The sequence below is a fragment of the Plectrocnemia conspersa genome, unplaced genomic scaffold (assembly GCF_051122295.1).
Source record: "Plectrocnemia conspersa isolate PC_06_02 unplaced genomic scaffold, ASM5112229v1 ptg000002l, whole genome shotgun sequence".
NCBI classification, from domain to species: domain Eukaryota; kingdom Metazoa; phylum Arthropoda; class Insecta; order Trichoptera; family Polycentropodidae; genus Plectrocnemia; species Plectrocnemia conspersa.
The window spans coordinates 5,362,537-5,390,102 of record NW_028277166.1 but is presented as its reverse complement, the minus strand read 5'-3'; the positions used below and the strand labels follow the sequence as shown (position 1 = coordinate 5,390,102).

The 27,566-nt window shown below is 28.9% G+C and overlaps 2 protein-coding genes across 6 annotated transcripts in view; both read left to right on the top strand.

The window, feature by feature from the left end:
- The window catches only part of Arf6 (ADP-ribosylation factor 6), a 58,664-nt gene extending 47,203 nt beyond the window's left edge, over nt 1-11,461 (top strand). For both annotated transcript variants that reach the window (XM_088205710.1, XM_088205711.1), the window contains 5 exons: nt 4,538-4,647; nt 8,003-8,158; nt 8,233-8,379; nt 8,444-8,633; nt 10,770-11,461. In XM_088205710.1, the coding sequence (XP_088061836.1) occupies nt 4,566-4,647; nt 8,003-8,158; nt 8,233-8,379; nt 8,444-8,586 (528 nt within the window). In that variant the 5' untranslated portion in view covers nt 4,538-4,565 and the 3' untranslated portion in view covers nt 8,587-8,633; nt 10,770-11,461. The remainder of the gene's footprint in view (nt 1-4,537; nt 4,648-8,002; nt 8,159-8,232; nt 8,380-8,443; nt 8,634-10,769) is intronic.
- Nucleotides 11,462-19,610: 8,149 nt separating this feature from the next.
- kcc (solute carrier family 12 member kcc) overlaps nt 19,611-27,566 on the top strand; it is a 392,353-nt gene continuing 384,397 nt past the window's right edge. For all 4 annotated transcript variants that reach the window (XM_088205011.1, XM_088205007.1, XM_088205009.1 and 1 more), the window contains exon 1: nt 19,611-19,895. The gene's annotated coding sequence lies outside the window, so the exon portion shown is untranslated. The remainder of the gene's footprint in view (nt 19,896-27,566) is intronic.

The window sequence follows — 27,566 nt, the reverse complement described above, 5'->3', positions numbered from 1 at the left end:
GGAAGTTCCCGATAAGAATGTGGTATTATAACTTGACCACGTGACTACGATACAGCGCTCGACGTGCGTGTTGACTATAGGACGCCTACGCGCATACTGAAATTGAACCCAGTTACTCGTTTTATCTTAGTTTGCGAAAAACCATATCATTATCTCTCACTCTCGTCACTTAACACGCGAGAGAGCGAAAGGGAAAGTATCTCGCCGCACGCGCTCGAAAGAGCAGCTCCGACTTCGATTCCTTTGACTTCGGTCCGTTTGCCGACAACGTTTGGAAGCGCTCGAAGCTGGCCAAGTCGACTGAATTACCCCCACTTTACCTCCCGTTCTCGGTAACCTCGGACAACTTCCGAGAGATTTTAGAGCGGGCAGAACCGAACTCGACCGAAGTAACCCCGAAGCTCCCACTATATTCTCCGTCCTTGGCCAACTTCCAGAGAGTGTACTGCAGGCATTAGCGTTTTTCTATGTTTTAAAGTAATGTAAATTCTGCATAGATTTGTATTTTTTCATTGACTCTTAATCTTTGAAATATGGTGTATGTAGATTGGCTCGAACTAATAAACATTAAACTTTTACAGATTAAATTAAAAACGAACTCGGAAAATCTCTTTTATTTTATTTAAAATATAGATACGAAAAATTGTTTTATTTTTTAATTTCTACTTGGTCTATTATACAAGTCGCTGGTTTTTAAGCTTTTAATTTTAAAATAAATGGTATTACATCATTTTTTTCAAATATTGTTGGATGCATATGTGTATAGTAAAAATTACCCAATTTCATTATTAATTTGTGATATGTTTTGCAATTTATAAAATTGAGCATATGCTTTAAAACAACCGCAATACCGTATAATATATGTATTATATATGTGTACATGTATGAATGCATAACATACAACATTTTAATCATCAACATTTATACAGGATTTCACATACACATGTTTATAAACAATTCTCAAAATTTTACTCAACCGCAAGATTAAACTTTTAACACACTCTTTCAACGGGAACTTTTGCTTTTTGACTTCATATACATTATGCAGGTGCCTACGTATGTATAATACACGCATACCGGCCTGCGTTAAAAAAGTTTGCGAACCTGCGCGATTCGCTTGCCAAAGTGCTTCCACTTTATTTCATTATGAATTTTATTGCGGTATCCCATCGCTTTCCGAAAGCTCTCGAAGTACACGAGGATAGATTTAAATCCCGGAAATAATCACAGAAATGACAGAAACGCCTCAATCGTCGGCGCTCGCCTGACGCCGAGTAATCAATTCGCAAAAATCGATATGGCGTTATATGGAATTTGGGTGCCTTGAAATTTCGCGAAAAATATAAACGAAGGATATTAGGAAAGTAATTTTTTTTATGAAACTGCTGTTTTTGTTAGGGTCCGCGTAACGTTAACATAATTAGTTTAAAATGTGTCCGCAATTTAAAGAAGTAATAATAAGTTAGTATTCATAACTGTCTTTATCAAGTCAATCTAAAATATTTTCCGAGCTTCGAATGTACACGTGTATTATATGGATATAATTTGCGAAGTTCGATCGATCGTGCCGCGAAAGCTCTCTAGTGTGTATATATTGTAATGCTCATGTTCGCTGGTGGTATATAAATAAGCTTATTGGAATTGGTGACGCAATCCAATTAGCTGGGTCAATGTATCCACGCGTGTTTTCATTTTAATGGCGGCACATTTACAGGTGGTTGGTGATTTACTTCAGTCTTGAATTTATGCATTTATTCAGGAGTTCAGAAAGGTTCCAATCATTGAGATTGGTATTTGTGTCAAAGTTTGTCTGACGTGTTCGTAGATTTAATTAATTACGGGATTTGCGCGCAATTGTTATGTAAATATGAGTGATATTTATGTACTTGTGTGCCTTCTAGAAATTCCAGTGGTACTTGGAAGATCTTTCGGTGTATTCTCTCTCTGAGGTGCTGTTACGTCATAACATTATTAGTTGTGATATATGAATGTGTGTACTATATCAGAGCTCGAAATGGAATACAGTGAAATCTCAGTATAGCAAAGCTCACGGGACAGTTGAAAAAAATTCGTTATATTGAATGATATATTTTTATTTTATTTTTAATTACTATATTACTACAGCATCAAAATAACCTCTTACAAGACTGACAGATCGTTTTTTGTCCATTTTTAAGAATACACAATAAAATTTGTTAAAAAAATGTTTTATAAAAAAAGTTTGAGGACCGGCGAACTGAATTCGGAGAAATATTGTGTCAAGTTGTACCGTCATTCTTGAATTAGGATCAAAATATTTCGTTATACTGAGATCAGTTTTCGTTACAATGAAAACATTTTGTATGAAAGTTTTTCGGGGATAATTTGAAGATTCGTTATTTTGGTATTCGCTACAAAGAGATTTAACTGTATTTCACAAATCAGAAATTTCAATAATATTCCAAACTAAACCACGCGTTTATAAATTTTAACGCTCCAAGGTATGTTTATATCCTATTAAAAAAATTAAAGATTTAAATTTACACATTCTTGATTCAAACAAGGTCAAAAACGCGCGAATAAATAAATAAAAACAAAATAAACACTTAACATTACGCACCGTTCACGCGTTTTCGCGTGATAGCCGCGACTTTTTGAGGCTTACAAATAATGTAACTTATGTTTGTAAAAATATTATGCGATTTTAATAAATACAATAACACCTTTGGAGTCCTTTGTCTACACGTATTGGATATCTGTTTCTTACTGGCAGTTCATAAAGTCTGAACATTTTTTAAGTTATTTAGAATTATATCTTAAAATTGATAACAATGTGAATGAAAAAAATAAAAAATAAATAAAACGTATTTTAATTATTCATTTATTATATAATATAACAAAAGAATAAATTAATAAAATTTCTTATAAATAATACATTTTTATAATCTAATAAGATTAATATGAGTGAATTAATATCAATTAAATTCCAATCAATTATAAAAATTAATTTCATTAAAAAAACAAAATTTTAGTAATAAATAACTACAATTAAAAAAATATTTATATTATAAATATATAATTCAATTTCTGAAGATAATTATCTAAAAATATAATTATTATTATTCATATAATATAGAATAAAAAATCCCATTTTCTACGGATGTGTTCGAAAGGAAACTACGCAAAATTGTAAAACATTAATTTAAATTTTAACTTTCAGAATAAAACTTTAGATTTACTTACATTAAAAATGATTTTTATTTTATTATATATTTTAAATACAGTGAAAATTTGAGAGCCCGGTATTCGTACACTCGCCAGCTTCGGTACCTCACGACAGTGAGAATGATATAATAGAATAAATAGTTTTTATTATATTCAATAACCATTAAATTATTTAATTAAATATATTTATTCAAAATGGCATGGACTTGGGGCAATACTTATAAAAAACTTTGGACTACAAAGGGTTAATTTTTATGGACGTTCAAGTGAGTGAATTATTGTTCGATGTGCACCAATACTATTATATATTGTCCTAATCATAAATAATCGTTTTTTCATTTGAACATGATTTTTAAGAATGTATGTTATATGGTGAAAATAGTACGTATTTATATATAAATATATGTACATAAATTGTGCTTATGGAGAGAGGATCTTTTGAAATTGGAACTTTGAAAAAGCTTTACGCTACCTCTCCATGACATAGACGTTTCACATTTTTTCATAAACTTAAATACATAAATACATTTTGCGTGGTTGTTGTTTTTATGTTTACTTACACGTGCCTTTTTGTAAAATTAAAGGTCAACATTTTTTTATTTATATTTTTGGCTCTGTTATTAATAGCTAAAATGAGATACTACTATCGAAGCTAAGATTAATTAATATTTTTAATTCAAATTGCTATGTTTATATACGAAACCAATAAAGATGTTTAAGAATCGAATCGAATCGAAGAATAAAATCGTGCACCGATAATGTTTGCGTGTCGAACTCGAGAGGATCTTTTAAAAACATTCTTTTCAAGTCCTTTTAGCCCCTAACTTAAACCCACATAGGAGTTATATTTTCTCTTCTCTTGACATTATTTCGAGTGGCCAATTTTCGAGAGCGCGAGCCGAATCTGAAGGCTCTACTAGATTCGGTCGACTGGGGGTTGGGTTCGGATAGGGAGTCGAAAGCGAAAAAGTCTATGGTGCAAGCCATAAATTGTAACCCCTGACTCCTTGTTCGCAGCACCTATGTGCGAAAGCTCGCTTTAATTTTCCGCCCGTTTGTGTTTTACGCCAGCTTTATTTTTATCTACCACCACTACTATGTTTATTTCTATCGTATTATTAGATATGTGTATAGATTGCGTGTAACTGGATTATCATTGATGGCTTAGAGCTCCATATATTCTTAGACTCGTTTTCGCTGTGAATCATTTTCATTGTGGCTATAAAGCGCTGTATGTGTTTAGATTTAAAACAGATGTTGGACTATTTTAGATGTATGTTAAGGCCGTCTGTAATGTATCTGTGTTAATGTTTTTTATTTATTTTTGTTACAGTTGACCCCCAAGGGGTGACGCCTTCAAGATGGGGAAGCTGTTGTCAAAGATTTTTGGCAATAAGGAAATGCGAATTTTGATGCTGGGCTTGGACGCCGCAGGAAAGACTAGTATCCTTTTACAAATGTACTTAATGGTAAATTGAGGTATTTTATGTTGAAATAGTGTATCAAACATGATTGATATATCCAATCAGTACCCTTTAGTGAAGGTATATTTTCACTGTCGTTTCAGTTAAATTATTTTCACTAGCGATAATATAATTTAACTCATAATCACTAGTGGAATTATATGACTGAAACTCAATTAGACGGATACTAAACTGTTCAAATCTAAACCTAACCTAAACGAATTTACCAAACCTAACCTGATCTAATGTATGTTATTAAAATTACTATAGTAGAATTCTCATTTAGTTATTTCGCTTTGGTTTAATTTATTTTAAATATTGTAGTATTTTGTCAAACGATGTTAAAATACGCGTATTATCCGCTTGTGAATAAATGCAATTTTACTGGTACTGGACAAAGAAATTATAAATCAATTGCTTAATAATTTTGACTGGCTGAGGTAGTGAAATTATATTTATACTATTGAAAATATGAATTCACTGTTAATATATTTTAACTGTAACATATACAATGAAATCTCTTTGTAACGAATATCGAAATAACAAAATTCCCAGTATAACGAATCTTAAATTTGCCCCTGAAAAACTTTTATACAAAATGTTTTCATTGTAACGAAGACTGATCTCAGTATAACGAATTTTGATTAAAATTTAAGAATGACATTACAATTTGATACAATATTTCTCCGAATTCAGTTCGTAATTGACTTGGCGAGAGCCGGGTGTGATCCAAAACATTTTTTTAACAAAATTTATTGTGTATCCTTAAAAATGGACAAAAAACGATCTGTCAGTCTTGTAAGAGGTTATTTTTATGCTGTATGTAGTAGTATGGTAATTAAAAATAAAATAAAAATATATCATCTTCCTTACATTCAATATAACGAATTTTTTTCTTCAGTATCGTTAGCTTCGCTATACTGAGATTTCACGGGATAATGTTTATTAATAAAAATATTATTCTTATAATTTATAATTTAATGTGGTAAAAGTAATACATTCTTAGAAATCATTATTCAATTAAAATTTACAGCAAAAATGTTCTTTAAAAATCATCATCAAAAACCGTTAAATCTTGTATAAATGAAATAATAATATTGTTCTTTTTTTATTTTAATTTCTTATAAGGTTATTTTTTTATTATACGCCATTTTGAAATAATATCACAAATTAGGTCGGCTAATGTACTTGTCGAGATATTTACTAGGTATATTTTTAAAATGGCGTTTATTAAAAAATAAAAGTCAAAGACGTTCCATAATAGAAATTAAAATAAAATATCGATTTTAATTTTTTTTATATTTTTTTGGGATATAGTTAACTCAGAAATTTGTAAGCGAATTTTTCGAGTAAATATCCATAGCCTTTTTTTGTTAAAAATTAAATTTGTACAAATAATTTTAAATGTCTCACTACAGCTGCATAGAAAAGGGTGGGTCCGTGCAAAATATTTTTGAGTAACTTAAAAAAATTGTGGTTCATTTTAAAGTAGTCAATGAAACAATAACTGCTGTAGTTTTAATCATATTAACACGAAACTTTTTATAAAAGCTGTCCTTGTAAATATTAGTTCGTTAATCCCCCCCCCATCTTGTTTTAAAATGGTGACACAATAAAAAAATTATAATATAAATAAAATATATTAAAAAAAAATATTTGTCCATATTTTACATACAAAAATCTACCTATTTTTTGCTGTCTTTGCCCAATGGATTTTTTCAATTTCATTGATATAATTTTTTAAATATATGTTAGTTAACCTTGTACTCCAGTGTAAAATATCATTTAAAACTTTTCAATAGTTAAATATTATTCTAAAATGTAGGAATAACGATCCTTACTTGTAAAATATTTTTGCCTTAAAACGCCAGAAGTCAGTAATTAAATTAATTAACTAATGAGTAGTGAGTTATATAAATAAAAAAACAAGCAGGAAGCTGGAACTCGAAATTTAATTTGTTACGTAAACATCCATTAAAAGGCATAAATTTAGATTATCTCTGATTTTTGTTTTATATATGTACATGTGTATATATTTGAAATAATACAATTTTATGATCAATTCTTTCAAAAGCCTTTGCCGAAGTCAGCGTAATCTAAGGCTTATTGTTTACTAACATCTAAGGCACCGGATAATAATTTTTCATAAATGATTAAATTTGACAAATGGATCAATCAAACAAAAAACTTTGCTGGCATTAATCAATGACAATAATATAATTTTCGTACCAATTGCCTGCAAAATCAATTTTTCAACAAAATTGGGAGTGACAGACTGAATACAATGGCCAGAGATTTAAATATAGGGATTGAAAAAGTGTGTTTCTACTTAGTTATAACATCTACTAGATAACGATTTATTAGAATTAATTATACTAAATATTTTAATATAATAATATGCAGTACAGCAAATATATTTAAGTAAATATACTCATGCAACAAGAACATGTTAATAATGTAATATCTTCTGTTCAATTACAGGTATTTGAACAATTTCATATATTGAAAGATGACTATATTTTATTAGATATGATATTTTTATATGAATGGCATTCATTGTATAATCTCACATGATATTGTCATATTTTTCACCAGTACAAAATACACCCAACTCTATTTTTCCACGGTTTTGAAATAACACCTTCCGCTAAAAAAACGAATACTATATTTTTACACGAATTATTTGTTCTAACACGATTTTATTTTGTCATATTGTGCTAAAATTGTACTAAAAAATGAGAAAAAATAATAATGTTGTTTTGAAAAATATATTCTGCTCGTAAATTGCATCATCAGTCCAGACAAAATTTTTTTAAATATATTAAATGATAATTAAAAAAAAAACAGTTCTCATTAACATTTCCTAAATCAGGCAAAGACGTGTCACACATTTCTAGCAATGTCCATTTTTGTTGGAACCTAGCTATCGTATAAAAAATGAATTGGGTGTAATATAATTTTTCTACTACCAAAGTAATTTTCAGTAATTAAAAAAGTTCAATGTCAAGAACTTGTTAATAATGTAGTTTATTATATATTTAACATATTATTCACTTAATAATTCTAAATTGGACTAAAACATTAATTTGAAAATTCTAAATTTAATTTAGTGTACATTTTATATTTAATAAATAATTTTTCTTGCCTTAGTATCTTATGATTCCTCTGCAAATTCAGATCTCAAGTTTTACTCTCTTGAATTTGTCTTGAATTACGATCATGCAATTTTGTTTAATCCTACTCATAAATTGGTATATTTCACATGATGCTTTCACCTTAAATTTCGATCTGTATTATTATGTATTACCGTACTTTCCTTAACCAATCGTTTTCAGCTATATTGTACAAATTAAAATTGGGTCAATCAGTGACCACAATTCCTACCGTAGGATTTAATGTCGAAACTGTTACGTATAAAAATGTTAAATTTAATGTTTGGGACGTCGGAGGGCAGGACAAAATTAGACCTTTATGGAGGCACTACTATACAGGTAACCTTTTAATACATCAATATCCTTCGTTGCGTGTTCGTTCTTATTACAAATCTTGTACATACATTTTATAGGAACGCAAGGATTAATTTTCGTAGTGGACTGCGCCGACAGGGACCGTATAGACGAAGCGCGGCAGGAACTACATCGAATTATCAACGATCGCGAGATGCGAGATGCAATTATACTGATATTCGCGAACAAGCAGGATTTACCAGACGGTATGAGATTTATAAGTATATAAATGACGATAATGATGACTGACTTTTATGTATGTGTTTTCAGCTATGAAACCTCACGAGATCCAAGAAAAATTAGGACTTACTCGTATCCGCGACCGCAATTGGTACGTTCAACCGTCGTGCGCCACTTCAGGGGACGGCCTTTACGAGGGACTCACATGGCTCACAAGCAATCACAAGTTATGAGCCCCCGAGTAATGGCCACTGCGGCCTACATGTAATTTTTTAAATAGGTAATTTATTTCATTTGTGTTATCATAGATAATAAGATTTTTAATGAGAGGTCTACAATCAAAAGATATTTTAGTTTCTTTCTTTAATTGCTTATTCACTTTCATTCTAGTTATAAATACATTTAGATAGTACTTCTTTAACTGTTTGGTATACGAAAAGCTATTTTTTTCATATTCTGTATATCTATATATAGCTTGATTAATACATTCTAACTCTTGTAGACATTTCTTTTGGGATGTTTTTATAATGAATTGTTGTCTCTTGTATAACTCTTATTTAAAAAATTGTAATAATCTATAAATATTATAAATATTATAATTTTGATTCTGATAGTATTTTTAACGCTGTAACATAACAGATGTTAGCTCAAGGCTTTTATCTAATAATCAGTGACAATTGGGGACATCTAAATTAATTAATTGTAAATTATTTACATTATGTATTCAATTAACTACTACAGTAAAAAAATCATAAATCATTTTTAATCATATTTTTATTATGATTGAGTATGATGATGCTTTTACAGTTAATACTTTTAAAGTTTTGATATAAACTTTAAATTAGAAAATCTATAAATTTTGGTATTTTGTTATTTTCATAATCCTGTTAGGTATTGCTGTCCAACTATAAGGTATTGGTGCCTAAGATTTTATTATATCTTTCAACATTTATATCGTTAAGTCGGTTATCTATTTTTTTCAATTGAATGATTGCCCTTTGAATTCGTTAACTATTGAATGATGTGGTAACAAAATAATACTATTTTTTTATACCTTAGAATCTGTTCTTTATTATAAACCTTGTCTGGTACAATTCTGATACTAAATAATAAATTTACGAGTGTTAACAGTGTGTGTAATAATACTAAAGACAAATTATCAAATTATGAAGATCTGTTTTTATCAAGCAATGCTTTTTTAGAATGTACAGTAAACCCCCCCTATAGCGAAGTTTCCTATAGCGTATATGGCAGTCCCTCCTATAGCGTAGTTTTTGTTCCTGTTTATTCCTTGACTTCGCTAGACGTATTCTGTGACAGGCGTTCATCACAATACAGTAAGAAAATATTTCTTTTTGTATAGCTATGGAAAAAATTATGATGATGTAAATCAATGTACAGGTTTTTTTTATACTTTCAATCATTCTATTTTTTTTTATAATAAAACTATTTAATTATGTAATGTATATCTAATACAAATCTAAAAAAATATCAATGAATCATAAAATACATTTAGATATATGATATAAGACACTTTATATCCAACATTCAAATTTTAGTGCATTTAAAAAAATACGTAATCTTTCTAAAGTTAGCTAATTTTTTATTTAAAAATTTAAATGCAAAATCTTTGTAAATATAATAATTTATTCAATACGATTGTTCCACAGAGCAATCTGTAAATTGAAAAAACAATTAGAAAAATGTCAAGCGCCATATTATAAAATTTGAGATGAAATGCAATACAGAAGATAATAAAGAAAATTATCCCGTTATTAATGAAAGTGGTGATGAAATTAAGGTATTAAAAAGGTCTCGATGGAACGTGATATTAGATGACACCGACAGTGATTAAATACATAATTACACGATTTGAGATGTTTAACATTATTGTTTGTTTTTAATATAATTAATAGGTTTTTATTAATATCCTAAAATAAAACATACTACAGAAAAAGTTTACTAATTTATATTTACTTTTTATTATTTATTCATTGTAGGTTTACGCATTTTAAAAAATAGCTCAAAAAACTGTTCTGTTTGACTCCCCTGGCACTCGCATAATCAATGACATTCTTTGCATGCGTGTCGCAGTAAGAACATAGGGCATGTGCTCTTGTTTAAAAACTAAAACAAGGTAATTTAATACATAAAAATGAAAAAAAAAGTTTGATTTGCTGATTTTGTTAAATTCACAAAATACATTGAAAGAACCTAATCTCAAATTTTGTATGGGTGCCTAGTCCCCTATAACGAAGTCACAATCTCTACGCTATAAGGGGGTCGACTGTATATAGTGTTATAAGAGCAACTTAACTGTGCTAATTTAAATGTGTTTATAATGGTACTTAGTTAATTAAATTATTATGTGTATGTGTTATAAATATTTTTTTAACGTATTGCTTCTCTTTTACAGGTTGATCACACATTAAACACATTTTGAGCATAGAAAATGTACCAACTGACCAATGCATCTGTTAATCGGTGGTGTTTTGTGATTAAACTCGGTGAATGTTGTATGTATGTATTTGTAAGTCACGTTACTTACAAGACTTGGTGACTCAAGTGAATAATTTACGTAGTGATCAATAAAAACAACAAGACATTGTTATATAAATGCCATTTACATTTAGCAATATTAATAACTTAATAATTTAAAAAAGAACGTTTCTAACAATTTTCATCAGTATATAAAAATAAATAAAAATATTTATGTATACATATGTATATGTTTACAATTACTCAATACATTATACACACACGTGCTTGCTAATTGTATTAAAGAAGGATCGTTAGATGTAAACAATTATTTTTCCTGATGTTATACGAGTATGTGTTAAAAATGTGCATATTTTAAAGCATCGGTAACGTTTGTGTATTCAAGCCCCGTTTGTCGTTTGAGTAATAGTTACCACAGATTTTAATTCTGTTTAGTAATCAATATGGTCAGTTTTTCGTTTGATATTGTGCCAATCGTAGTTTTGGGGCTTGAATGAGTAAACGTTTCCGATTTTATGAACATGGTCCAATTATGCCAAAATAAAAACGTGTATAATAGTTGTTAAATTTTCTTTGTTAGCGAAGAATAAAAAAAAACTATTTAACTCATCTTTTAATTTATTTTTTCAACATTGAAATTGTTCATCTTTTGTATATTTTATTATTATTATTATTATTGTATTATATATCGTAACTATGCTTTCGATCATTCCTTAAAGTGTATTTTGGACACTTCTGATTGAATATGTAACTTGAAAATTAACGTGTGATTTGAATTATGTATGCTTTATAGAAGAAAAATCAGTTCATTCATTAGATAGGCAATTAATAGATATATAATTTATATTATATATTATAAAGAATATATATGTACGTCTGATATGCGATTTTTGTATATTTATTTGAAATGTTTATATATTATATTATATAAAACATGTATAGTTTTCACAATTGGGATTATAGGTGTGTAAATTTATTTAGCTCAGCAAAATAACAAAAATGTTATAATGTATATTTATAATAATTAACCAAACATTGAATCGTATTAATGAAAGTGACTTGTGCTACGCGTTTACTTTTTTCACATAAAAAAATACGGGTGACAGTTTGATTATTAAAAGTTTGGTTATTTTAATATTTTTTTGTTCAAAATTAGTATTATTTTCATTCCTTTCGTTATGTATATAAAGAGAATCTCATACTATTGACTTATTTTACTTTTTTTTAACTATCATCAATATGAAGGATTAGGTTCTGATAAACATGATTAGCATGTAAATAATGTGATAATTGTCAATTCACCTAAAGTGTATTATGTACTAGAATTCCATTTACTTGCTTGCCAAAATATTTTATTTGATAAGTTAAGTTTTTGTACTGAGTTTTTTATGTTATAACAAATTGATACCTTTTTCTCCATAGAATATTCTCATTTGATCCTTTTTCATTTTTATTTTAAATATATATGTATTAAGATAGATGTGTCATTTTCATTTTAAATATATTTTTGTTATTTAATATTTAAATGTATCAAATTATATTGGTTTAGTTTAATTTGTTCAAAGAAAAGATGAGAATACTGTTGTATAATATGAGTATGATATAAATGTATATGCTGAATTTTAATTGTTCACGATACGTCCCGTTTTGTATTTCGATGCGAATGGTGTGTATATTGTATTGTAAAAGCTAAATTTATCCTAGAGAAACTTGTTAGAAGAAAATAAAGTTATACAACGTCAACTGTGAGACTTACAATTAAAATTATTCGATTAGCAAGAGTTCAAAATATCTGATAGTTATCTATTAATGGATCGAACATTGAATCGCTTTACACACAATTCGGATTATTGTCATATCACCGTTGCACACTATTATTTGAGATCTATTTCTTATTGTTTAAAATGTTGATGATAGCGACTGTTGGAAAAAATATTATTAAACATTCCGATTATTTTTTTGTTAATTAAAAATTCTTAAAGTTATATGTACATTATTTTGGTGTAAATTTACTCACTTTCATGATATTAGCGAGCAATAATTATTAAACAAAAATAAAACCGAGCGGGCTAAGCTTGTTTGTTGTATGCGATGCGTCGTTTTAAATTAGAGCGACGCATGTTTGTATCTTATAACGAGTCGTTTTGTTTTACTATTTTATATATGTATGTATACTTGTTCTTTTTGGTGGATTTCGTGTTCGAAATCGATTTGCTAATTTTGCCAGCCTTATGTATGATGTATCACATAAAATCCTATCATTGTATTTCATAAAATATGGGATTATATTAAAAATAGTAATGAAAGTGTCCGCTTGTTTTAATGTTTCACTGATCCTTGAATTAATACAAAAAATCCATTCCTTAAAATTTATGATACATTTAGTAATACATATAACTTTGATAGGTTTTAAAATTGAGTATATTTTTTGTTGTATATAATATGTATTTTTCAGTGAAGTGTAAATATAATTTCACTGATAAGGTCAGTTAAATGGATCAAATTTATAAATTATATACTGAAAAATACACATTCACTGTAACAGTTACGAAACCAGTATTTTCTGCTCAAACTAAAACATAACTTAAACGAATTAATCAAACCCAATATGACCTCAAGTTGTGTTTGGTTCATTCGTTTCGGTTTGGACAGAAAATAGCACATAATTTCTCTAGCGCCCATCAGTTAATTTATATTTTCACTAGTAGAAATATATGTCTACCGGTGAATATGTATTCGGATATGATTTCACTGAAACATCAGTGAAAATATAACTCCAGTAGGAACAAACATAAACCAATTACGGCTCATATTTTTCGGGTCAGAATTTTAATACGGTTGTCGTAAGAATTTATATTACATGGGTCAGAATATAAACGACCAGAATAAATATTTGATGGTCAGAATTTATATTAAATGGTAAGAATTATTTCAGTTCATTGGTCGATATCTAAAAAAAAATAGATAGTATTTATATTATATGATCTGTATTTAACCTCAAGGACAGTGTATGTTGCCATGTGCTCAGCATAATAATACATGGTTATTATCAAAGTGTTTTAGGGGCAACTTGTTTGGTTGGTCTGTCGTTATTCCCGTTTCGTTTGTCGCTTTGAATACCTTTACGTCCTACAAACATACAATTAAATATATTCGTTAGGAGTTATTCATAGGGTGCTTAATATTCAGATCAATGCTCGCTCGCTACAACAGTTTTTATGCGAGCGAGATATTTTAAGATATATAATTTATTGCACATTTATATTCATAAATGATATATTATATTTTTTATTTCACATGATCGTCCTAAATTTTAATTCTGATCATACTATATTTTTATTCTGACCATGTACTACTTTTGTTCTAACCCTTTAATATTTATTCTGACCCTGAATTATATATTTATTAGCAGGTTGTTAATAAAATTCTGACAGATTTGATTTTTTTCTGACCCAATTTAGATTTAAATTCTGATCATTTAATAGTAGAACTATATATAATAACATACTATCTGATTTTATAAAATGCAACATTAGTTTTGAGCGGTCTTTAAATATTTAGTATGTCATATTAGGAATAAATTATTTTTTCATGGTTATAGATATAGACTTTTGACTTATCTACGTACTCGCAGTTGATCGTTGTGCATATATCATGTTTTGGACCATAGAAATAATTATAATAATTTTTTAACATATTTTTATAAGGATAAATTTGCCTTATAAGCGAAAATTATTTTTTGTTGCATTATATATAATATCATTCACAAATATTATCATCTGGAATTCCTGACAGATGTTACTCTAAAATATTTGCCGAATATCAGTTTCCGCCAGTAATCTGTTATTACTTTTTTTTTTAAATATTTACAGTATAATAAAGCAATTACTTCAGTTAAATTTGCAAGCAATTATGAAAAAAAGTTAGATTTATGTACATAAATAGATATTTTATTAAATTTAAAAGAACATCACAAACCATATCGGAAAATCATTTTATTTTATAATTTTTAAGCTTATTAGATTTATGAGCTTTTTAAAACAAGTTGTAGATCTTATATTTATTACATTAGTAGTTTCATGCGCATTGAAAAATAAATGGAGGTACATATTTTATAAGGAACATAATCCGAAAGCCTTCTATATCTATTACATATAAAAAATAATCTAATATTAAATATTTATGAACTGATATTGTTGTATTTTATAAAAAAAATCAGTTCAAACGATATTGATGCGTAAGATTAATATTAAATTTAACTATATGAGCGTAAGAAAATAATTTATAAAAATATTTAGGCAATTTTAAAACCATTAATAATATAATTACTTAATGATTCCCAATGGTATTTTTATTTAAATTATATTTGGTTAACCCTTTTTTAGAATCTCAACATAAAACTGTCCACAATTTTTTTTAATTATGATCCTGTAGCCTAAACAACGTAATATAAATATTACGTTGCTTAGTCTACAGGAAACAACGAACAAATATAAGCTTTAAATAACAAAAGATTTTATTTTTATGAATCTAATTACATAAATAATGTTGTTCATCTTAAAAGGGTCAGCGCAATCCTTACTGCGAATTTCTTCGATTTTGCCAAAGAGGTATGGCACTATTCTTTGCTCGCCCTATGTTATAATGTTGGCACCAATACTCTTTCAATTCTGAAGTCAGGTGGTGAACTACAAAGCAGAATACTATGGATGATCTTTGATACATTTCCAAAAGGAAGGCTATTTCGTCCACTGCAACTCGGAGATTTTCATTCCCGAATCAAGGTCAGTAAAAATTTGCACTCTATTGTATAAGTTAGTAGTTTCTAAATTTATTAGGCAAATAATCTACTTGTAATATTTAAATTATATGGCAAGACATTTAAAAAATGATAGTAGAAATTTACAGATCAAAATATAGTTCAATTGTAACTAATATTTGACTGTGCAGGAGGTAAAAATTAAATTTGCAAATAAGTAAGAATTTTTCAATACAGTAATTTATACGTTGAATAGATCTCTAATCTAGTTGTTGCCAGAATCAGCGCAAGAAAAATAATTTCTAAAGCTGCTTTTTAGAACCATTGAATGTTCAGCAAAAATTAGGAAGCTCTGTTGGAAGTTTTTATAAATAGTGCAGGAAAAGTCTCATACACACAGTTGTTCATGCATTTCGTTCACGAGTAGATTTTGATGCTTATATTTTATCTTCAACTTTAAATATATTTTGGAGGCTCAAATTCAGTTCATTGAAATAAGTATAAATATCAGTCAAGTAAGCAATTTTAGCTAACCAAGAAAAAGTGTTTAAGCATCCGTTCATTTATCTGTAAACTTATGTATTTCAATAATATGTTCTGGTACCTACAAACAAAAACCCAGATTATCAACTTCATTATACTTTTATTTTAACATCATGTTGAACTAGATTTTAATCGATTCCATTTGATGAAGTATCACTTTTTGTATAAAGTACTAAAAAATTAAAAATCATGTTCACATTCTTTGATTACTTTAGTATAATTACTGTAATATAACTTTGATTAATGTAATATAATTATTGCATGTAGTAAAATTTAATTGATTTACTATTTTGTAGTTCATTTTTCCACATTCCAAGTGTTAATTTTAATGCTTTAATAAAGTTAAAAATAAATGTGACAACTATATTTTGACTTTTTATGATTAACTGAACTTGATTGAAGTGCAATCTGTAATAAAAGACTACTAATGCTTTCAGTTTCAATCTTTTAGTTATTTTAATGACTCCTTTCATTTCTAAAAACATTTTGATTATAATGTGAAGGAGGATATTAAATTAAGTTCTTATATTTAATCCTTAAAAACGTATAAAATTTATTATTTTTATAATAAAATTTAGCACATATTCTAATTTTATGCTTTTGGAACACACAAAACTTTCTGAATGATAAGGTAAAAGACACTAAATAGGATAAATTTATCTTTTGGAAAAATATGTATAGCTACAAACCCATTTATCTTTCCTGCTATTGATTTTGCTCCGAATTTCGCTATAGGCACTAGCATTGATAATGAAAATTGTAGTTTCTTGAAAGCTCGTAGACATGCTCCTAAAAATATCTTTGCTGTTAGAGAAACGGTTTATTGGTTGGTTGGTTGGTTGGTTTATTATCCACGAAGCATAACCTTGAACTTGTCTGGATGCATTTAGAAATATTTAATAAAAATCAGTAGCTTTACGACAACGGTCGTTAGCGGGCGTGTACACTGTTTTGTTACATTTTTCTGGAATAAATGTTTTCGTTCATATTTTTAATAATAATATCCCTTTCAATATTTTTAATTATTGTGCATTGTAAAGTGACTATAATGAATATTTAACCATTTCAATAGATTTTAAACTAAAATAGTGCTTAATTTTGTGTTATTATTCTAATGTTTTCATTCATAATTTAAAAATAATTAATTTATTCCGATATATTAAATTATTGTGTATTATAAAGTGATTTTAAACATTATCTAACAATTGCAGTGATAACTCGGTGTACGTCCTTAATCCGTTCCAGATCCTTGGACTTATATCAAATAGGACGTATACCAAACGTATTTTTCGCGCGGTGTTGTAACTCATACATGTTGCGCATACGCGATGTGTCTTTATGACTCATACAAGTTCTAGCACTCACGCGGGTCTTATACCAAGCAAAATGTTTCTCGTCCAAACAGGACGTATACCAAGTTGAAAGTTACAACTGAAGTCGGCCGAGACCTACGACTTAGAGTAAGCGATCACACTGTCGCAAATTTCATATGCCGTCCGGAAGGCGGCCGTGAATGATGTCCGGACGGCGGCTTCTGTCACGTACCGCCGGCATATTTGCGCGCATTCGAAAAAAGTGCCAAATAATCGCAATTTTTAAATTGTCATATTATTAAAATTACGCTACTGATATTTATAAAAGTTTGTATGCGCACTCACCTATACAATATCAATGAAAACTTTTCGTTTGTAAATATTCAATTTACGCAAAATCTTTGTCGGCTTTTGAAAAATGCCATATGGCATAAAAATGATACTTCAGAATACGAACACCACATCTGTGACTATCTTAGAATTTGTCGCCATCGATTCTAAATAAGAATTCGTTATGGTGTGACATTTATATAAACCGATCTAGGAAAATACATAAGGATATTCGAAACGATTTTTTTTAACAAAATCAAGTACCACTAATTATTTAATTTAATATGAAAAAAAATATAATAACGATATCTGTTAGAAGAATATATTATTAAAAATATAGTCAATCCCTTTTGGTGCCCTAAAATATTCAAAGATGTCAGTAAGAGTCTGTTGAAGATCGAGTTTCATAAAAGCATGCGTCCCACTGTAGCATGTGGTATTATAACTATATAAAATTACAATATATATGATTTGCTGCAAAATAATATATGTAAAAAATATATTATATATTGCTTTAAATTATTTTAATTAATGCTTATTTTAGAAAAAAATATTTATTGTATTAGGAGAACTAACTTATAGCTTTGAGAAGCGGTCCGCATTTTAAGGATTTGCGGGCCGCATTTTTGACACCACTATCTTGCATCATTAAGAGTACAATTTTTATTTAAAATGTTGTTAGGTTAAATTGTCTAGAACTAAAAGGGTTCTGTAGTATTTACGTATTTTTTATTCTATATTATCATTTTGCAAAAGCCGACAAAGATTTTGCGTAAATTGAATATTTACGACCGAAAAGTTTTCATTGATATTGTATTGGTGAGTGCCCACACACTTTTATAATTATCAGTAGCGTAATTTTAATAATATGACAATTTAAAAATTGCGATTATTTGGCACTTTTTTTGATCGCGTGCAAATATGCCGGCTGTACGTGACAGCAGCCGCCGTCCGAACGTCATGCACGCCGCGAAGCACGTGGGCATATGAAATCTGCGACAGTGTGGGCGCTTACTCGAAGTCGTAGATCTCATACATTTGATAAGTCAAATTTAATTAATGTTATTTAAGATTAAGTATTCGAGGGATAATTATTTCGAAAATAAATATACTTGAGATATAATAAAATAGTATAAGTATATCACATAAATCACATAAATATCACAATTATCAGTCATATAAATCTGTCACATTTTGAACAGTCTAATTTATAATTTTTTACGCATTCCTTTCTCATAAGTTTTTTCTGATAATCGTAACTGACAAAAAATAACGTGTAATATATTTTATTGGAATAAATTGGCGAGTGGTGCTCTGGTCCCTGGTATGAAAATTTAGGAGGCATTCAGAAGCGGTTATCAAAGACGATGTTGTCCTAGATTTATTGTTTTAAATGAAGAAAGTGTTTTAAATAAAATATTTAATATATCGAAACAATCGGATTATATTCTGGCAAATAATTGACATTGAGACATTGCTCGTTTATGAAGTATAAATTAATTTAAAAACGCTCGTATTGCGAAACACTCGTAAACCAAGCTTCTACTGTTTAAATCATTTGATTTTAAAACTGTTGCAAAAATATTATTCATTTTTAATAGCAATAGCTCGCAACCGCAAGGTTCGCAAATACTAAAGTTATGATCATTTACCCTTGTATGTTATTATTCAAATTTGAATTAAATACTATCCTGAAAAAAATGAATGCACACCTTACCTACAAAAGCTTTCCGCCTCTCGCGCTAGATGTCTCTGGTGAAATTCGCTGCGCTCGTGGCTCCCCCGGCGGCCCTTTCTGGAAAGCCGATTTCCCGAGTTTACTTGGTTCGGTCAAGCGGCGCGGTCGTTTCAACTCGGGCCGCTACCGCACGCGCCGGAACATTTCCGATCCGAGCCGGAAGCGGCCCAACCGGTGACCGGATCGACGCCGGACCGAGACCCACCTGTGCTCGAACGCTTTGTCTAAATACTGTCCAATTTTCATCCAGTTCTTATTCTGGACGCTTGTTTAAAAATCGGATCATCTGTTGCGCGCGCGCGAATGTTTGCTTTCTGTTGTGTGGCAACTTTATCCAGATCCACTACGCACCATATCTCGGTATGATTCATTTTTATCAATTATTACACCAGACTGTATGGATACCTAATAAAGGAGTGTTTATAACGAGTACTTTTGAAACTTTTTATAAAATAATTTTGTGTTGATTACATTATCATATATTAATAAGACCAGCTAGATGTGGAATGACGGTTTGATTGACAAGCTATATAAACATAATACTGCACTTAATACGTACATACATGAGAGGTAGAAGCTTTCTTGTTTTCCTGAATAATGAACACTTGTTACTGCGTAAATTCCTTAGGGAAGTTTACTCGGGTCGTTTCTCTTAATCGTATTGTATATGTACCAGAGATGGCCAACTTGTTTAAGATTGCGATCGACTATATTTTATTTTGACACTGATTTTAATTTTAGTATTTAAATGTATTTTTTTTTATGGAATAGATAAATTAATCTTTTGGAGTCCAATAATTTTTTCTTATTAAATCCATTGCAATCCATTGGATTGTAGTGGATTTAATAAGAAAATAATATCACTTATTTAGGTTATATCCTCTATACGTTGCAGATGTTGGGATCACAACCTGAAAAAAAAACTCATGAATGTTTCGCTCTATCCCTGTAAATAATATTAAATGAATTGTTCACGCTAATAATTCGCAACATATTTTTGTTCACACAGAATTTATTATTTTTATTATTACTTTGATATATGAAGCACTAAATATATTTATGTATTAACATTACAATTACTTAAATAGTTTCAGTTTAGTTCCATGATATTTTTCAAAGAAATTATCCACATTAAAATATGATTTTCGATCACGTTTTAAAAAATCTCTTCTTTGCTTTTCTTTAGATAATGTTTTATTAATAGATATTTATTGTATAGGAATAGTACTTATTTAATTAGATATGCATAATTCACACCACGACAATTGTTTTCGTCCTTCCATGCAATATTTATTTATTACAACTTCTCTTTTGCTTATGAAAGCTTTTTTCTGTTAGACATATAAGTAAATTATCGTATAGTTTTTTTGCTTTTCTACATTCATTTTAAAAAAAACAATTAAAACGCATACTAATGAAAACCTTCTGGAATTTTTGGTCTGACTCATTGCCTAAGAAACATGGTCGTTGGCACAGAATGTCTTCGCTACTATTTACATTTAACCAATTGCATTAAAGTAGTCCATGAGCGTTTTTCAGATTCATCATCGTCATCGTCAATAAATAAATGTTTAAATATCGATTTAAATTCAATCTCACAAGATATTATCAAAAATATTTACCTAATTTTTTTGATTATTTATTATTTATTTTTTATAGTAATGCAAATGTTTTTTTTGGAAATAAGTCAGTCGCATTATAATTGTAAAATAATAACTTTTCGTCGTCATTACTATTTTATTTTATATTTTTTTTTTATAAATACGGTTGGCTGAAGTTTAAAAATAAAATATAGGTATATAAATTTAAAAACAAAACTTTTAGATTAAGAACTACAGATACAATTAATACCATATTTTACGACGAATTTGAATAAATTCAGGTAAATTAATTAATAATTATCGAATCGTTTTACCGTAATATATTTATAAAAGTATCTCTGAGTAATTAAAGAAATAAAATAATAGAAATTTTATTATCAAGCCACTCAAAAATTATAGATTCTTTTGAGCTGCAATGGTAAAACCATTTTGAGCATAACATACATGTTTTTGGACTTCTAAGGGTTAATGTTTTTAGTACAATATTTATTATAATGAATACCACATTTATTTAAATATACTAGGGATTTAGATTGTTACGAGCTTTTGACAACTAATATATAATAATAGTAAAACGTGGGAAGTACTAAAAATGAGAAGTAAAATATAAATTTCCATTTTTTTTAGAATAGTGGATATGTACTAGATATTTTATTTAACTTTGGATTTCGTTTTTACTTTGCAGCACTATGGGACTTTATTGAAATTCTAATTTAAGGTTAGCTGCATCCACACCAAATATATCTATCCCCGAATCTCATATATTCAGTTTCATATAATAATACATATATTTTATGTCTCCACATGTGTATAAAAGTCGTAATTTTTATTATTTGATTTATTTTAGTGAACAATAATTGAAATTGAAACAACTCACGATAGGCTAAATTATTTTTTAAAAGTTTTAGTATGCTGATAATTTTTTTTTCAAATAAGTTATGAATTATATTTGTCCCTTGTATTTTTTATTTAATATATTAGGACACGGATTTTTAAACAATGTTCCGCGAATAAAATTCAAACATGTTTTATGTTTTAAGAAAGACTTTTTGCACCGAGGGCCCATAAAAAAGATGGAGTTTATCTGACTGATGCGACAGCCGGTTGGCATTAGTCTGTCGACAGTTGTCAGCTGGCCGTACTGTTAAATTTTACATTTTTTCACGTAAGCGTGTGTCGATTTAAAGTATTAAATTTAATTAATATTGAATCGAATCCAATTGTATTTCTCATAACATGAAGCTATATATAATACTTTAAATATTATTCATGAACTATCTATGAATTTTATTCATAAACTATCAATGAGCTACAGAAGCCACTAAGTCATTGTATTTTGCATAGGCAAGCACTAGTTGCAAAAATTCTACAAATTTAAAAAACAATAAACTATGTAAAATTACTACAATCTAGAGTATTTAAAACTTTGTGCAATCAAATAGATTGTGAACTTGACGCACTTTTATTATATGTATACGAAAGTGAGATTGTCATTAAGTTATTGGTCTTTTTTAAGGCTAAATATAATCCAGGACAAAATTTTTATTAAATTTTTATCAAATCAAGGCAGATATTTATAAAAGTTTAATAATATTAGCTTATCAATAAACAATTGCAATTTTTATTACAAGAGATAAAACTACAGTTTTTGAAGAAAAAATTACAGTTTTGGACAGCTGTAGAGATTAAGTTTGATTGTTTTCTCGCCTTATATGACTGTTCTACTGAGTTATATTTTAATGCAGATATACAATTTTCTTAAGTAGTTTTAGAACCCTTGACTCAAAAAGAAAACTAGAAAGAACGGTTTTTGAGATCGGAATCCATTTTCCGTGACAGGCAAGTAATTTAAAAAATATTTAATTAAATATATTACTTGCACTTAAGCCATTAAATGATTTAAAGGCGAATTTTTCACAAGATTATCCCATTTTATCAAGACAAGCTAATAATGTTTTACTTCCATTTACTACGAAATATTTATTCTAAAAAATTAGATAGCCAAAGTCAAAGATTAAAATATAAGCCACACAAGATATATGAATTTTACCTTTTAATATTATGCTTGATTTCAAGAAGATTTGCAATTCAGGGACCCAAAATCATTGTCATGAAGAATTTAATTTATAATTATTGCTCATAATTATAATTATAATATTGATAGAATAAAAAGATTACGCAATAGTTCTATAATTTTGAGTGGAAATAATATCATTGAGGAGAAAAATTATGATGTTGTAATCAATTAAGAGTTAAAAAAAACATTATACAGGCAGTTCTCGAGTTACGACCACCTCGACTTACGACAATTCGGAGTTACGACGAAAAAAAAGTTGTAAAAAAAATTTTTTTTATGTCATATACATAATTTCAAGACTGGTTTGATAACTGTTTCATTCCAGAAGTAAAGAAGAACTGTGATGAAATTGACATAGCCTTTAAAATTTTATTGATTCTTGACAATGCTCCAGGCCATCCTCCACACTTAGGGGAATCACATCCAAATATAAAAGTGGTTTATTTACCTCCAAACACCACCAGCATTCTACAGCCGATGGATCAAGGGGATATTGCTAACTTCAAAGCCCATTATTTAAGAATCACTTTTGCCCAAGCAATTGCAGGAACAGACAAACATCAGTCATTGAGAGAATTTTGGAAAAATTACAACATCTTTCATGCAATAAACAATATCTCAAAAGGATGGTCCAAAGTAACGACGAATTGTATGAACGGCATATGGAACAAACTCTTAAAAAGATATAATGACAATATGTATTTTAATAAAGAAGGGGAAATAGATATTATTGTAAAATGTGCTCAACAACTTAATCTGGAAGTTGATAATGAAGATGTAATTCATCTTTTGGAAAATGATGTTGAGGAACTCACAAACCAAGATTTGATTGAGATTGAGGAACAACGAGTTGCAGAAAAAAATGTAATGGAGCTAAAAGAATTAGATGAACTCGAAGAACCACCAAAAAAAATTGTGTTAAAAGACATGGCTGCAGCTTCTAGCCAAATCAATGATGCTATTAAAAAATTTGAAAATATGGACAAAGACATCGATAGATCTTCGAGGGTACACGGCCTTATTCAGCAAGCACTTGCGTGTTATTATGAAATTTATAGAGAAAAGAAACAACAAACTGTACAAACAAACCTGGACGTTTTTTTAAGAAAAACAAGCACTATCACTGCACTAGCTGAAAAATCTCAAGAATTAACAATGGATATCAGTAACACAGATGATAAAAATACTCTAGATCAATTCTTATAAATAAATTATTTATGTAGATATTTGCTAAAAAGTATTTAGTTAAGTCAGCAATAAAAGTGGTTTTTGTATTTCGCATGTATGCATTGTTTTTAATTATTTTTTGTATGATTTTCGTCTTACGATCTTTTCGAGTTACGACCAAGGTGGTGGAACGGAACCCCGTCGTAACTCGAGAACTGACTGTATATACGATTAAGTAATCCTACATATTTCTTGTGCATATAAAAATACATCTGTAAACAGTTTTTATATAATTTATTTACAACAACAACAACGTTTATAAAATGTTAGTAATGGTATCGTGACATAATAATTATCAGTGATATTTTTTAATCTTAAAATTCTATACTTTATATTTGGCATCAAAGTTAGTTTAAAAACATCATTAGCTACAGAAATACAACTATTAAACACATGGCTTTGTTTATCAATGTTTATGAATAATGGAGGAAAAAAATATATCAAATATTTATGTATCACTCTGAACCAATTATTTACTTTCTAACATTCTTTTAGACCGATAAACTATTTATTCCACAAAAGTCTAGAAACATTGGTTCGATTTCCGACGTAAATATTTTTAGGTTTGTAATCATAGCTTCAATTACTAAATATCATTCAAGTTTTGTTAGTAATTGTACTTTTACCGTTTAAAATAAATGTATATGTGTACAAACCGTTTTTGTATTAATTATACATGAAAAATATATTTTTTCAATACTCACATTTTTTATTGCATAAATTGGTGCTAAGTTTATTATGTAAACAATAAACAATTGTCAAATAAAAAAGCACAATATATTAAGCATTTTTTAATTTATTTACAATAGAATATCTTACACTTACTATAAATATTTATTGATCAAAATAAATAAACTTCATTAAAAATAAAAATATTTCACCACACCCCACAAATTTTACAGGAATTGTAATATGAGAGTTGATTACGTTAATAATTATACAAATGCTACGAATCCGTACATTTTATATCTTGAACTTATCCAAGTTCTCCGATATCCATTCTGAATACCAGACACGAGTTTTGGTTAAGTTCGGATCCAATCAAAGAAAAATACCCTCCGACTCACCTCCTTTATAAAACCGCACGATCAGACCGCATGCCTAATTATTATTCTCTATAGATTCTATTGAATGTACATGTATTTACTCAGAGTTAATGTATTTCGCAATATCTTTAGAACGTATACATATACAATACGCCGTTTATATAACATAATAAATATTAAAATAGAGCACTTAACCGGTTGTAGCTAAAGGTTCAGATTCTTCAGCCCCAATACGTAATATGATAATGTATTGCTAAAACAGTATTGTATGGCATAAAGGGATTCATGGGTTTTGAATTGAGATGTAAGAATACTTGTATAGGTGTAGTATAATTAGCAATAGGTTGAGCTGGTTTTTCAGTAACAACTTTAATAAAGTAAAGTTAATATAATAGATTCATTCACAAACTTACTTTATTGAGTTATAAATAACTATATGTAAGAGCTAATTAAAACAGGAACATATAGTGCTAACACGATATAGACTTTAGAAAACATCGGATTGCGCAAATATTTACTCGATACTTTTAATGCTAGGTTGAAAGAACTATTAAAAACCTTATCTCAGATTATGCGTAAATCACACAGAACTAGTATTGTACTATATTTTTCTACTTGCGTATTTCTTAAAAAGTATCTAAGCAATCAATACACAAATTTGTATACGCACATATCTAAGCATAATGCAAAAAAAGTTTCCTAAGATACATCATTTTCGGAGACACCTTTTACAAAGTTTCGCTTGACAAAACTTTGCCCATTTAATAGGCAATGGCAGCGTTCGACGTATTTTATTTGTCTTTTATATATTTTTTCACTAAGTTTTGTTTTATTGTATTATATATATATATATATATATATATATATATATATATATATATATATATATATATATATATTTTAAAATCTCGGGATTCATCGCGATTTATGCTTACTTGTATTCTATAATTCGGCCGTGATTTTCCGGCCATGATCACGAATTGTTTGCGACTGCCGCTCTTGTCCTTGACCTTGTCATTTATACTCTTTCCGGTAAGGCATTATTAATTATATTAATTAATTGTCCATTTGTCTTGTATGAGTCATATGTGTCTGTGCTAATGTTTTTGTCTAATGGTGTTGCCACACTGAGATAGAACGAGTAGCTCGGTTCAATTTCAGTATGCGCGTAGGTGTCCTATGGTTAACACGCACGTCGAGCGATGCATCGTGGTCACGTGGTCAAGTTATAATACCACATGCTTATCGGGGACTTCAACAGTCTCTTACTGACATCTTTGAATATTTTAGGGCACCAAAAGGGATTAATTATATTTTTGATAGTATATTCTTCTAACAGATAACGTTATTATATTTTTTTTATATAAAATTAAATAATTAAAAAATAATTAGTTGTACTTGATTTTGTTAAAAAAAATGTTTCGAATATCCTTATGTATTTTTCTAGATCGGCTTATATAAATGACACACCATAACGAGTTCTTAAAGTCGGTTACCTTGGCCAACTTTAGTTGAACTTCGGTTCGGACAACTTCCAGAGAGTGTAGTGCCAGCATTACGCAGTCGATACGCGTGCGCCATGAATTGCTTATCGGGAATGGAATTGGTCGCGCGTGCGCACTAGAATTTCTGCCGTTACACGTTCTCGTGTTTACAGTCGCTCGCCATCAACCGTGCATGCGGTTGACCTTTTGAATCTGTATATTTCCCCAGCCTTTCGGCCTTCATGTCTCGCAGTGGGAGCTGCCGACTTTTCATACCAATAGCCGAGCAGGTGTGAAATTTCTCTTTGTGACTTATTTTACCCAAAAACCGTCTATAAATGTAGACGAAAATGATATCATTCAAGAGAGATTTGCGGATTTATCGATGTAAGTCTCAATAGAACAGCTGATGCTCTTTTTGATCATATTCATAATACCTTGGGAAAATTTATATGTACTGAAAAATTAACTGCTCATACTTATGAAGGAGCGGCTGTAATATTTGGAGAGCACAATTGAGTACAAAAAATTGGGATATTTGTCCTAACTCCATATTTGTATAATGATATGTTCACAGATTAAATCTTGTTTTATCT